We start from the raw sequence: 14567 nt of genomic DNA, 5'->3' as shown, positions 1-14567 counted from the left end.
TGAACTTAATAGTTGACTTATTTTACTCCTAATGCCAAGAGGATTTTGTCCTTAAAATGTTTAAGTTTTAAGTGTATTTGAAAAGCACCATCCAAGGCACTGACAACAAAGAATAATTGGTCCAACATGCTTAACTCAAAACAGGTTTTCTAGACATTTCTTGGTCAACCTCTCCATGTGGGAGACTGAATGTTGAAGGGAAGAGGAAATTGTGTATGCCAGAAGCTTAAAAAATGTCTTTATTAGACAACGTGAATGGGACAATTTTCTGAAAAGATGATAATGAGCCATAATCCACAAAGGAACAAAGGTATCTCTCTACACTAGAGAAAAACAATTGGTTATATATAGCCTGAGGGGAACCACTCTGCAAGCTGTGGGGCAAGACGAGGAGGCAGACCTCCATGTACTACGTCAGCCGGTACAGGGACTGAACCTGCGTTGTTGGCACCGTGTTGTATCACACTCCAGGCAAAGTGATGAGTGAACTTGTTTCCTTATTTACTTGAGAGAGTTAGAGAACTCATATGTCATTTTTCCAATGAAAGATGATGTTACCTATGACTGCCATTTTAGGAAAACACTTTTGGAACAATTATTTTTATTAGGTTTAGATTGAAAAATACGGTCAAGAAATATTGAGGCTGAACATGAAGCTAAAAGTGGTTAACTAACACCCACTGGGCTGAGGAACTGAGGATCTTGTGAAGCATCAAAGAATATTTATTTAAAGTGAACTAAAAAGAGTAGGGAAAAAAAATTATTTGAAACATAGCAGGAGAAGCCATGTTGAAAAATTACAAGCGATCATAATAAGACATACGTGAAAAATCAGAAGGACACATGAATGAAGATAAAAGAACCTAGATTTTGTGTCATTTACACTGAGAATCCTAACATAATTCATACTGAGCATCTGGCTACATTAAACTCTTGTGAAACTAATCTATTTGAGATCACAATGTTAATAAGGGGAAGAAATCTTCAAAAGGACTTGCCTTGTTGGGTTTGCTTTGGCAGCATAAAAAGTTTTTAAAAACCCTCAAAATTCTTTCCCCTTTTTGACTTCTGCTTGACTATTCTGAGAACAATTTGAACCAATAAAAGTAAATTGGTAGCAGCCACATTAATCAGTCATACGAGTCTAACCATGGAGGCCACCGACATCTATGCGAACAGGAACTCTGGATCCTGAAGACTCAAAAAGCATCACCAAATTGGATTTACAGGGCTATAGCTTCCTGGCTCCTCAGCGTCAGATTTGGGGATAAAGACGTGCTGCAGATTCCATCTTCAAAGTTTCTACCAAAGGGTTTAAAGGACAAAGGAAATTACAGAAAAGGAACAGGCCTTTTGGCCCTCCAAGCCTGCACTGACCATGCTGCCCATCTGAACCAAAATCCCCTACCCTTCCGGGGACCATATCCCTCTATCCCATCCTATTTGTATATTTGTCCAATCACCCCTTAAAAGTCACTGCAGTATCTGCTTCTGCTACCTCCCCCAGGAGCAAGTTCCAGGCACCCACCACCCTCTGTGTAAAAAACTTGCCTAGCACAACTCCTTTAAACCTTGCCCCTCACACCTTAAACCTTGGTTCTCTCGTAATTGACTCTTCCACCCTGAGAGAAAGCTTTTGACTGGCCCCACTGCCCATGTCCCTCATGGTCTTGTATCAGGTCGCCCCTCAACCTCCGACATTCCAGTGAGAACAAACCAAGTTTCTCCAATGTCTCCTCAGAACAAGTGCCCTCCACACCAGACAGCATCCTGGTAAATCTTTTCCGTGCCTTTTCCAAAGCCTCCACACTCTTCTGGTAATGCACTTTACTTAGTGTAGTTTACGTGGCAAATGTCTAGGAGGGCTAACTTCCTGAGGAAATTGCACTGGGAACAATCTGACAAAGCAACTTGTTCTGACAGTTTTACACCCATAGTTACTCTGAAAAAGTTAGATGCAAAAACAAGCACTTCTAACTTCAGGGTAACTATTTTAAACACACAGACTGAGCCTCACATGAACCACACCCCTCCCTCCCCCACCCCCCACCCCGGCAACCACCCCAGAGGAGCTCCCAACCAAGCAACTGCCATGTCTTCCCCCCCGCACCCACAAGGGATCCTACCCCGCCTGATCTGACTTGGCTTGACCTCAGACTGACCTAGCCATCCTTCCCAACCATTCCCATGACTGTGACGACCCTTCCCCCACAACTCGTCACCCTTTCTCCTCAATACCCCTCCTCCTCACCCGACCACTGCCCCCTCAACCCCCCCCCGCAGCAAGTGCAGCTAGTGCTGTAAAACGGGAGTACATCCTCCTTCACTCTGCTCCTTTTGTGCTTTATTGCTGCAGCCACGGACCTGCTTCGCTTCTTCAGTCTCACTCAGTCTGAGTCAGGAAAGTCAGGCAAGACAGGCACTTTTGAATGAGAGTGTGGGTAAGCCACTACAGAGTGACAATCCACTGATGATTGCAGCTCTAAGGAAGTTACGGGTAAATGTTACAAACAGGAACTATATTAACAGATTGCTTTGGTGATTCAACTTCCAATTCTTTCTATAAATAATAGTTCTAAATATGGTCCTGAAAGCCTTATGCTATAAAGGTGGCCAACACAGTAATGACATCTTAGAATCAGCACTGATGCTAAAGTTATGAATATTTATCAGTTTTAATTTGAGACACCAATTATTTTTCTCTATCAGGTTCCACTTTTCCCTGTCGAAGATTTAAATACAAATTAAAATACAAATTAAAATACATTGCTATGAAACTGTCACCACCGTGTAATTTAAAATTTACATTTTATTTTGAAATTCGTTTTGCGTAATATAAATTCAATCCTATGGTATTCCCTTTGTGATTCATTTTGCTCCAGGTCTTTTCAAGTTTATTTATTAGTCACAAGGAAGGCTTACATTAACACTGCAATGAAATTACTGTTGAAAATCCCCTAGTCGCCACACTTCAGCGCCTGTTCGGGTACACTGAGGGAGAATTTAGCAGCACCAATGCACCTAATCAGCTTGTCTTTAGATTGTGGGAGGAAAGCGGAACACTCGGAGGAAACCCATGCAGTGACAGTGACCCAAGCCAGGAATCGAACCTGGGTCCCTGGCGCTGAGAGGCAGCAGCGCTAATCACTGCGCTCGTTATTATACACAATACATTTGCACACTGAATCAAAGTTAACTACATGCTTTGTGAGAGAATTTAAAAGTGTTACCAATATTTTAATTCGCAGCATGCACGGACCATAATGACCACAGAAAATGCTTGAGTAGACTAACCAATGCTGGTATTTTCTTTTACTGAATTATGAAGTGACCCTTTGAGCTAACCATGATCATCTGACTGCAGTTTGATGTGCAATTTTCAAACAACTTGCATTACAAGCAAAGCGTTTGGTTGAATAAAAAATATCTCCAAGTAGTCAACACAAAGTAAAATACATGGACTTTGATTTTGCCAGCTCTTTTTTTTTTGCAATTATATATTGAAATTAAATAAGGTTTAAAATCTAGTTGTGCATTGTGGTTTGAGTAGTAACGTCTGGTCCTTTGATTTTTTTTTAACAGTGGAAATAGACATTTATCTGTGATCAGTGCGCAATGAAAATGTGTATTTCAATCTGCTGAAGCACATTTAGTTTTACTCAAACAATACCCTGTTCCACAATCCCAGGTGTTCTCCTTAAAGCAGGATGGTATCAATTATGAAGAGAAACTTGAGATACTTGGGACTATCTCCGCTGGATTAGAGAACACTCTGGGGGTCATTTCTAGAGGGATAGAATTGAAAAGCAGAGAAATTATGCTAGACTTGTATAGACTTTGCCGTACCACGATCAATCCTGTTTTCCATATCCTAGGAAAAGGATTCAAAGGCAGTAGAGACAGTGGTAAAAATTAATCAAAAGAATGAGTTATGAAGGCTTTTAAGATTTTAATTCCATGATTCTATGAATGAAACCAGAACTGAGAGATTATATCGCTTGGAAAAGATTGAAAAGGCTGAAGGCTCTTTCCTCAGGAAGAGAAGACTGGGTGGTGACCTTATGAAAGTCTTTCGGATAATGAAATGGTTTAAGACAGGGTTAGAGAAGGTGTTTTCATTTGTGGATGTGCCCAGGTTAGGGGCAATAAACAAAGATAGCTACTAATAAACCCAATGGGGAATTCAGGAGAAATACCTTTACTCAGTCAGTGGTTAGAATGTGGAACTTAGAAATAGAAATCATAGAAACCCCACAGTGCAGATGGAGGTCATTCTGCCCTTCGAGTCTGTACCAACCATAAACCCACCCAGGCCCTATCCCCATACCCCTACATATTATACCCACTAATCCCTCTAACCTACACATCCCTAGACACTAAGGGGCAATTTCTTAGCATAGCCAATCAACCTAACCTGCACATCTTTGGACTGTAGGAGGAAACCAGGGCACCCGGATGAAACCCACGCAGACACAAGGGGAATGTGCAAACTCCACACAGACAGTGACCCAAGCCGGGAATCGAACCCGGGTCCCTGGAGCTGTGAAGCAGCAGTGCTAACCACTGTGCTACCGTGCCACCCTTGCTACCATACGGAGTGGTCAAAAGGAATAATATAGATATATTTTGCACCGTCTCCAGACAATACTGATAATCCGTCTGCACAAGCGCGTTGGCCTGCTCAGAAGTCCATTGGTGTCACTGCTTGAGATTGCAGACTGGAACTCAGACTGACAAAAGGAGGAAGGAATGAGGACAGGTAATATAATCTAACACTCACAATCCACTTACATTGCGGAGACAGAGTTTAGAAACATTGACCAATGCGATTGCAATAAAATATCCCACAAGGAAAAGATTTTACTTTCCCATCTGCAAACCTTCCCATTTAATCCCCTGTAAAAAGAGCTTCAAAAACCCATCACTGTCAGCCCAGGATAAAAACTAACACACTCTCCTCCCGCTGCCAGGGACAGTAATGACTGTGAATGAACCCTGCCCCCTATAAAGATGATGTACACTAACCTGGGTCTACCATCAGTATGCATCTGCTTTTGCCTGGTGTTGAGGGCAAATGTAACATATACTTAAGGGGAAGCTAGGTAAGTACATGAGGGTGAAAGATATGAAAGAATATATTAATTGGTTAGGTGAGAGAGGTGAAAGGAGATACATGTGGAGTATAAAAGTTGGCATGGGCAGTTTTTGTGCTGTTAACATTACAAAGTATGAACAGTATAAATTAAGCTAATTCCTCTGCACTCAACATCTATAATCTCCATCATTGGTGTATCAGAACTGAGTATATATGGTCTTACGCTGCAAGAATTCACCAAGGTTACTTCAACAGCATTTCCTTTTCCTACGACCAGAATTACCGAGGAAAGCAGAGTCGTAACACTGTGGGAGTATTATCCATTCCAGATTGCACTCCAAATCACACATTATCTTGATGTTGCCATATATGAGGCTGGTAAGTTAAAGTCCTGCTAATGTAATAATTTTCATCCGTCAACAAGGGAAACTAATTTCTTTATTTAACTCTGTTCTACTTTCAATTAATTTTGTCACCACCCAGCCTCTAAACAGCATGGGGAGTTGTGCTAAATTTTGACAAGCAATGAAAGGTGATCTATTTGATGACTTTCAGCAAGACTGGTGCAATAGACAGCAGATGAGATAACTGATTTCTTTCATAGGTCCTATAACCTTGCATTGTTTACAGACACGGAACCTACAATTTCAGTACAGATCCATGAGTCTCGGGAACTTGTGAGATCCCTTTCTGATGTGCGAGGACAATGAAGTCGGATGTTGGATTTTTTTTTGCAGACGGTGATTTAAAATGGGCAGATTTAAAAGAAACGGACAATATTTGAACAGAGAAAATTGTTCACAAAATCAGCAAACAAAAAGGTCAGGAGAAGCTGGCCAGTCATCAGTTTAATGAAAATAAGGTTGGAGGATCAGGAGGTGAGGCTTGTGGATAAGATTCCGGCTTTGCGTGACTGTCTGTGTGGGGTCTGCATGCTCTCCTCATGTCTGCATGGACTTCCTCTGGGTTCTTCAGTTTCCTCCCACAGTCCAAAGATGTATAGGTTAAGGTGGATTAGCTATGTTAAATGCATGGGGTTATGGATGGGGGGGGGGGGGGGGCGGCGGCGGCAGGGTACAATGGTCTTCCAGAGAGTCAGTACAGATTCGACAGGGCAAATGGGGCAGTGCCTTCTGCACTGTTGGGATTCTACAAATTGGAGAAGGCATGAGATGAGATAGGCAAGAAACTAAAGAAAGGTGTGAGTTCACAGATAGAGCATGAGAAAGCAGCATTAGAGGAAATTCTTGTTGGAAAAGAGTGTGAAGAATATAGACATATATTGTAGATAACAGAGACATATAAGATAATGAAGGGGCTAGATAGCGTAGAAGTAGAGAGATTCTTTCTACTTAGAAAGGAAACCAGAACTAAAGGGTACAGCCTCAAAATAAGTTGGGGGGGGGGGGGGTGGCGGCGGAGGTGGTGTCAGTTTGGAACAGATTTGAGGAGAAACTTCTTCTCTCAGAGGGTAGTGAATCTCTGGAATTCTCTGCCCATTGAAGTGGTGGAGGCTGTCTCGCTGAATATGTTTAAGTCACGGGTAGATAGCTTTCTGATCGATAAGGGAATTAAGGGTTATGGGGAGCAGGCGGGTATGTGGAACTGATCCACTTCAGATCAGCCATGATCTTATTGAATGGCGGGGCAGTCTCGAGGGGCTAGATGGCCTACTCCTGCTCTTATTTCTTATGTTCTTATTTCTTATGTAAGAAGACAGGACAGAGTGATTTAACAAGGCGGCTTGTGGTAGAGAAGCAGAGACAATCCTTGCATTCCAGGACGATCCTAGACTAGTCAGTAGCTTTAACAAACAAGAGCAGGGCCTGATAATGATTTATGTGCTCTAGTCAGATCTGATGGTAAGTGGCTAAACCAGTTATCCATCATATTATTTCAAATCTTCATCCCTTGGAAATATGGAAATGAGTATGAGGACCATACTAAGGCGTGAGAGTTTTATTGTTTGGTATAGAGATTGAAAGAGGGAAGAAGTGGCAATATTGTGGTTGGGAAATTTTTATCATATTTGAGAGGGTGGTAAAGAATGATGATTTTGAATAAGACACGAGGGATGGAAGAAGGTGAGATGCTCAATGGAGAAGAAAGTGCCAGAAAAGTAGGGAGTTAGGTCAAGGTATGATTTGGTAATAAGTGGCACACCGTCCCACTTGTGGGGAAAATGTAGGAAGGTGTAGCCATGCGCCGAGTGTCATTGTGATGCCAATGTAATCATCCACAATATGTAAATGGATGTCAAAGCTTTCATTCATAAGTGAACAAGAGGGAGATGTGCAGAGGGGCAGTGAGGTATGATCCTTTGTTAGAGTCTGCAGGGGTTAGCAGCAGAAAGGGCGAGTTGGACAGGAAGGAGACTGGCAAGATTAGCTCCAAGAGACTGCACTGGGTGGGAAAGGTGATGAGAGAAATAGGATAGAGCAACTGGAATTGCTGCTTGCCATGAGTCAATGCCTCGAACCTTCATTAGAGTGAAAAAATTCTGTTTGATCAATTTCTGTTTAAGTTAGTTATTCATTTGAAAGAATCTCTCTCTTCATTGCTCCTGTTAAAAATAATGCATTAATAAACATGCTTCATTTGAATATATGCTTTCTCCGCTGATTTAATAATGGAAAACATACTTGTCTGTCTCTTGCTGGTTAGCTGTCAGAATTTGCGGGGGTGTAAATGCCTTGTATTAGACATTGTCACGTGCACAGTCTGTTAACATGATTTCGCCCTGTGGTGCATCCGCAGTTTCAGACTCAAGAAATATTAATGGACTGATTTCCTAATCAGACAGTGAAACCCGGTGTCTGATTTCTGTTGTTTAAACTTTTAAATATGGAAAATCAGGTGCTGTGGGCCTGTGATCATTCAACTTTTAGTTTTATTCATTTCTGCCCAGCCATGCCCCAAGAAGGTGGGGAGTGGGCCTCCTGTAGAAGCTTAAAAATAAGTGTCTCGTCAAGCTACTTCAGACTATACTGGAGTCACGTGGTGATGGCTGGTTTCTTTTCTTCAGGGAAGCAGTGAACCAGTTAAGTATTTACAACAGCCCAAAACTTGCCATGGCGGAATTCAAATTGTCAACGTCTGGATTCCTAGGCCAGTACCATAGGATTAAGCTTCAGTTTCCCAACAACACCTGTCCTTACTTTCAAGGCCTGGATACTGGGTGCTGCATTAAACAGACAAGTGCAATTTTAAAAAAACTATTCATTTCCCAACGTTACAAAGCTGGTGCTCAGGGTGGATGGGGCAATCCTTTAATCCATTTCATTGCTTGCTGTAAACAACAATTCAAATTGAATCCAATTCATGGTCCTTACAAGAAATCCAAGCTGACAAGAACAGGCATGCACCTGATAGAACATTACAACACAGTATAAGCCCTTTGGCCCTCGATATTGTGCCAAGCTATCCCACTCCCTATCATTCTGGTGTGCTCCATGTGCCTATCTAATAACCACTTGAAAGTTCCTAAAGTGTCTGACTCCACTATCACAGCAGGCAGTGCATTCCACACCCCAACCACTCTCTGAGTAAAGAACCTACCTTGGATATCCCTCCTATATCTCCCACCATGAACCTTATAGTTATGCCCCCTAGTAACAGCTACATCCACTCGAGGAAATAGTCTCTGAATGTCCACTCTATCTATCCTCCTCATCATCTTATAAACTTCTATTAAGTCGCCTCTCATCCTCCTCTGCTGCAAAGAGAAATGCTCCAGTGCCCTTAACAATTCCTCATAAGACCTACCCTCCAAATCAGGCAGCATCCTGGTAAACCTCCTCTGCTCTCTCCAATGCTTCTTATAGTGAGGTGAACAGAATTGCACACAATATTCCAAATGTGGTCTCACCAAGGTCCTGTACAGTTGCAACATAACCCTACGGCTCTTAAACTCAAAGCCCCTGTTAATAAACACTAACACACTATAAGCCTTCTCCATGGCTCTATCCACTTGAGTGGCAACCTTCAGAGATCTGTGGATATGAACCCCAAGATCTCTCTGTTCCTCCACATTCCTCTGAACCCCACCGTTGACCCTGTATTCTGAACTCAAGTTTGTCCTACCAAAATGAATCACCTTGCACTTATCAGAGTTAAACTCCATCTCACTTTTCAGCCCAGCTCTGTATCCTATCAATGTCTCTTTGCAGCCTACAAGAGCCCTCCACCTCATCCACTACTCCACCAATCTTGGTGTCATCAGCAAATTTACTAACCCACTCTTCAGCCTCCTCTTCCAAGTCATTGATAGAGATCACAAATAGCAGACGATCTTCGGCTTGATCTGACCAACAATTGATCTTAGCCAAAGGGCCCAGAAGTAACAAGCTAGAGTAAAAATTGAAACCAAAGGCAAAATACTGCCAATGCTGGAATCTGAAATAAGAACAGAAAATGCTAGAAAATCTCAGCAAGTCTGGCAGCATCTGTGAAGACAGTATAGAGCCAAAAGTTCAAGTCATCCAAACACAAAACATTGGCTCTATTCTCCCTTCACAGATGCTGTTAGACCTGCTGAGATTTTCCAGAATTTTCTGCAAAATTTGGGACTTCCTGGTTATGTCTCAAATTATCACTACCCATGACAGCGACAACGTCTGTGAGAAAAGCATATTCTGACAGACCTCTTTAAACTGAGTGTTGGTCTTCTCATGAGAAGTAGTTTTCAACAGTGTGACTATACATAGCAAAATAAAATCATTAATTCCAAAGTGCTCCAAGAGCTTCAATCAACAATTCCTAATTTTGATTGCACATAACAAGTCAGCTCTTTACATGGCTTGAATCTTTAACTGCTCAAAACTGGTTTCCCAAATGATGTCATTGACATTCACAGTTAAAGGAAACGTACATGTTGTCAGGGTATCAGCCCAGCATAATCACCCCATAGGTTCTGGGGTCAAGTCGCACTGCAAAAAACTGGCTGCACTGAGGGAGTGTTGGTCTGATGAAAGTGCTGTCTTTGAGAATAGGCTATAAGTCAACATTTGTGCCTTCAGGGGTACATGCAAAACCCCATTGCACGAATGGAGCGGTGGAGTTCTCCCCGGTGTTCAAGTTAATACATGTCCCCCATCGAAAAAATAGATTAAAAGCAAATTACTGCAGATGCTGAAATCTGAAACCAAAAGAGAAAACGCTGGAAAATTTCAGCAGGTCTGGCAGCATCTGGAAGGAGAGTAAAGAGCTGACATTTCAAATCCAGATGTCCAGCTTTGGCAAAGAGTCATCTGGACTCGAAACGTCTGCTCTTTTCTCTCCAAGCAGATGCTGCCAGACCTGCTGAGATTTGCCAGCATTTTATTGATAAAAAATAGATTATCTGATCATTATCACATTGTTTGTGGTGTGAAAATTGTTGGTGTGGTTCCTACATTGTATCATGACAATCAAATTAACTTCATTGGCTGAAGTGTGTTTTGGGAACATCTGGAGGTCATGTAACATAAGTGCAAGTCTAGAGTCTGCCCAATCCCCCTCCCAAGTCCTTGGTTTTAAAACAGCATATTAATGATGATTCATCCTTCAATTCTAGGAATTTTTAAAGATGTACTGTGTGTCACCTCTGTTAGATAAACATCTCTAAAAACTCTCCAACCTTTGTAGGATATTGAGAACCCACACCACATGGAATTTTGTTTACCTCCCAGTGACTGAACACCAGCTGCGGGCTAGCTAGGCCACTCGTCCGTTTCCTGATTTCATCAGCAAAGCCAAAGCTCTCTGCGACCGGCAAAATGGCCTTGATTATGAACATTTCTGTCCCTTCCTTCATCTCTTCCTGTAACACCCGGCCTGCACGCTTTGAAAGGACTGCGTAGACCCGACCTATGAAAGCATAAAGAGACTTATTAAAACATTCGCTTGAGAAACCTGAAAGCAAAATGATGCGGATGCTGGAAATCCGGAATAAAAATAGAAAGTGCAGGAAATATTCGGGTCAGGCAGCATCTGTGGACAGAGGAACAGGGTTAACGTTCTAGGTCAACAATCTTTTAAGCTTATAGAAAGGTCAATATGACTCCATTTTCAGTAAATAGCAGCCACTGTACAAGTTTGTCTGATATTATAAAGGCATAGCCATCAAAATAAACACTCAAGTCTTGAGTATATTTGTTGTATTTTTCAAGCCAAAATTAAACTCTTAATCTGATTGATTGCTGTTTAGTCAGGAAATGCACTCCTGTGAAGTAGAGATAGTTCTGCCAATCATTCTTCTCTCCGAAATGGACTGTCTACCTTGGGTTAGCTTGACTGAAGACTTTAAAACTTGCCCAGTAAAGCTGAGAAAATTCACTTTATTGAAGTTGAGATCTGCAGTTCCAACTGTAGAGCTCATCTACATGTTCAAATCACTGCATACATTTCCCCCTCCAATAACCTCCTCCAGCCCACCTGCAACTCTGCTCCTTTTGTACAATCTCTACTTCCCTTGCTCCACAACTGACTTTTACTCTTCTGGGTTTAAGGTCACGGTACCTTCTAAACTCTGAATTTTTTTCCCTTAAATTTCCCCACCTTTTAACTTTTACCTAAAACCTGTGTCTTTAGCAAACCTTTGGTCACCTTCCCTTTGCAACTCAGTGACAATTTTACCATGAGGATGGTTTTTACAGTGTTAAAGGTGCTATGTAAAACCAAGCTTCCCTATGACTCTATGTTGTTATTAAAGCTGGATGTTCAATTCTCTACCTTTAGATCGTTTGACCAACCTATTATGCAGGTGTCGACTACTACAGGTCCAAAGCTCTTGCTGCTTTGTCTGCAGAAGCAAGGGAACTACAATTAACTTGCTGTTAAACCGACTCATCTGACAGCATAAATGTAGTGTTAACTTGTAACAAGATCAAAGTCCAGAGATCAGTGGTGGAGATTTCAACTCTACCCTTTCTTTCCCACTCCTCCAAACCCTCTCCGGTGTCATTCTGACACTAATGCCACCTTAAGTGCTGACTGCAATAGTGAAACCACCAGCAGAATTCTGGCAGAAGAGGCCCAGTTAAGTTCAAATGTTTGATATTTTTAAGGTTTCTTTCAGCCCAGGTGGACTTGGAGCGCTCCTCTGTGTGGCCCCTGTGTCAACTGGTAAACTATGTCAGAGACTGTTGTCGTAGATCACGATGGCAGCCTAGTGCCAACTAGAACTGAACTCCTGCCAAGGTCCTAGGTTCCTTCTACAGGATTCTGGCGGGAGTTTGAGGTTGATCATTCAAATGAGGCCCAGAATAATGATCTCAACAGTTAAAACCTTTGATTGCTGCCCACTTTGACTTCCACAGGCCGCACCTCCACATAAAATCGAATCTTGTGACTGGCTGCTTGCACATCTTAAATTTTATCAGCAAAATGATGCTTCTGTAGGATTTTTTTTCAAAGGTACATTAATATAGAACAATCATTTAAGGATTCTCTCAATACATCTTACATCGAAAGCCAAGAGAGCAGAGGCCTTGAGCAACTCATGGAAAAACACCTCTGTATTGGAAAAGTAAAAGACCTTTCAGCCTTTCAAGTCTAATTTCTCATGAGCGCTCAGTAGAAGACAATGGTGCTAAATGTTGGTCCGGCTATAGTCAGAAGGAAGGATATCAGAGTAATAGATAGGGTACATTGTAGAATGATGCTAGAAATGGGGAGGGGGGGGGGTTAAATTTAGAAGGAAGTTAGACAGAATGAGCTTTTTCCCTGGAGAAATTGAATGAGATTATCCAAAATTAGGGAAGTGTTTTTTAGAGGGTATTTTTCAAAGGTTGATAAATTGGCAAAAAGGTATTCGGTATTTGAATTATCCTTAAAGAGAGGAAATGTAACCTCGCCAAGGCTAGTCCTGGGGTACAACATTGCTTTATTAAAACAAAGGAAAGGCTGTGTCTATGGCTTACATCAATTCAAGGCCTGTGTTCTGGACTTAGAGAACCTGTGGCAGCTCTAAACTCCCACTGCATGTCTCTCATTCAGCATGCTCTTGCTCGCTGAATAGAGAACCTCATGTTCCACAAAGCCCATGGGAGCTCTACTAGTGATATCCCATGTCCTTTATGGCCACTGTAGCACCCCTTCCCTTCTGGATGTATAAGCTATGGGTCTTTCTGTTCCCTCTTCCCAACAATGTGAAAGCACAACCCTGATTCCATAAGGGACATGTCACACATCAGGGTGAGTTTCGCAAGGGATGTGTCACATGTCAGGAGATCCATAAGGGATGTGTGACACAACAGGAGGAGTTCTGTAAAGGATGTGTGACACATCAGAAGGAGTTCCTTCTTAGGATCAAAATGGACTAACAAGTTTGATGGCAATAATTCTTGTTTTACCTTGTTGAAGGCCTCAGCCTGGGATGCCTTCCATGGCTATCTTTGATGCTTCAGCGGCAGGTATTGCAAAGGGACCAGTAAGATAGCTAAGGCCGGAATGAATTTCCTGTACTAGTTCACCAATCATAAGAAAGATTTAAACTCTGATATTCTTTGGGGCCGGTACCCCTTGATGGTCTTTACTTTCTCTTCTACAGGGTGTAAACCTTTTGCATCCATGCAATAACTCAAATAAATCGCCTTGTTTGCCTGAAAGGCACATTTTTCTCTCATTCAGCAGATCCTAGCTCTTGAAAATCTTTTTAGCACCTCACCTAGGTTTGCTAAGTGCTCTCGCTCTGAAGTGCCTGTGACCAGGGTCCAGGTATACTACTATTTTCGTAGTCTCCTTTGTCCACTGGAATATGGCACATGCCACATGCCAATGAGACCTCGAAGGGCAGGCAAGTATATTCATATAAGCCCTTGTGTGTAATTATGGGATGCCTCATCTAGTTGAAGATAAGCATGGTTCAAATCCAGCTTAGTGAACATTTGGCCACCAGCTAACTTGGAAGCCAAGTCCTCAATTCTGGGATAGGATACATGCCTAACTTAGAGACCCAGTTGAACATTAATTTATAATCCCACAAACGTAGACCGATTTATCTGGCTTGAGTACAGGGACAATAGGTGTAAATTGTACAGTCTTATTATGGTTAGATCTTTCAAGGTGCCAGAGTTCAGCTTCCACTTTCTCCAATAGGGAGTAATGGACAGGACTTGCTCTTCAATATTGAAGTGTGGCATCGGGGTTGGATAGGGTTCCTCTGATCTTTCCTGAAAAACTTCAGGATGTCTGTCAGTGACCTCATATAGTGTTCCCCCACCTCGTCGAAAGAACTCTATCCAATTTAACCTGATTTTCTGGAGCCAATTTTTCCCCATTATGCTCGATCCTTGCCCAAGCGTGACAACAAATGGGAGTCAGGCTGAATGTCTTAGTGGTTCATCTGTTTAGATGACTAACCTGGCCTTTGTTTTCCAATTTAAAAAGTTGAATACCGGTTTGGAGATAGTTATATCCTGCACCACAATAATAGCTCCTGTGTCCTCCTCCATTTTCAATGGCTATCCATTTACCAGCTATTCTAACCTAA

At 42.1% G+C, this 14567-nt stretch overlaps 1 protein-coding gene across 2 annotated transcripts in view; it reads right to left on the bottom strand.

Annotated features, from left to right (window-relative positions):
• The window catches only part of efl1 (elongation factor like GTPase 1), a 320174-nt gene that overhangs the window by 51195 nt on the left and 254412 nt on the right, over nt 1-14567 (bottom strand). For both annotated transcript variants that reach the window (XM_080214115.1, XM_080214114.1), the window contains exon 19: nt 10758-10942. In XM_080214115.1, the coding sequence (XP_080070241.1) occupies nt 10758-10942 (185 nt within the window). The remainder of the gene's footprint in view (nt 1-10757; nt 10943-14567) is intronic.

This window comes from Carcharhinus amblyrhynchos, chromosome 28 (assembly GCF_965287045.1).
Source record: "Carcharhinus amblyrhynchos chromosome 28, sCarAmb.v2.hapA, whole genome shotgun sequence".
In the NCBI taxonomy this organism is placed as follows: Eukaryota; Metazoa; Chordata; class Chondrichthyes; order Carcharhiniformes; family Carcharhinidae; genus Carcharhinus; species Carcharhinus amblyrhynchos.
This window is presented reverse-complemented; position numbering and strand designations above follow the sequence as displayed.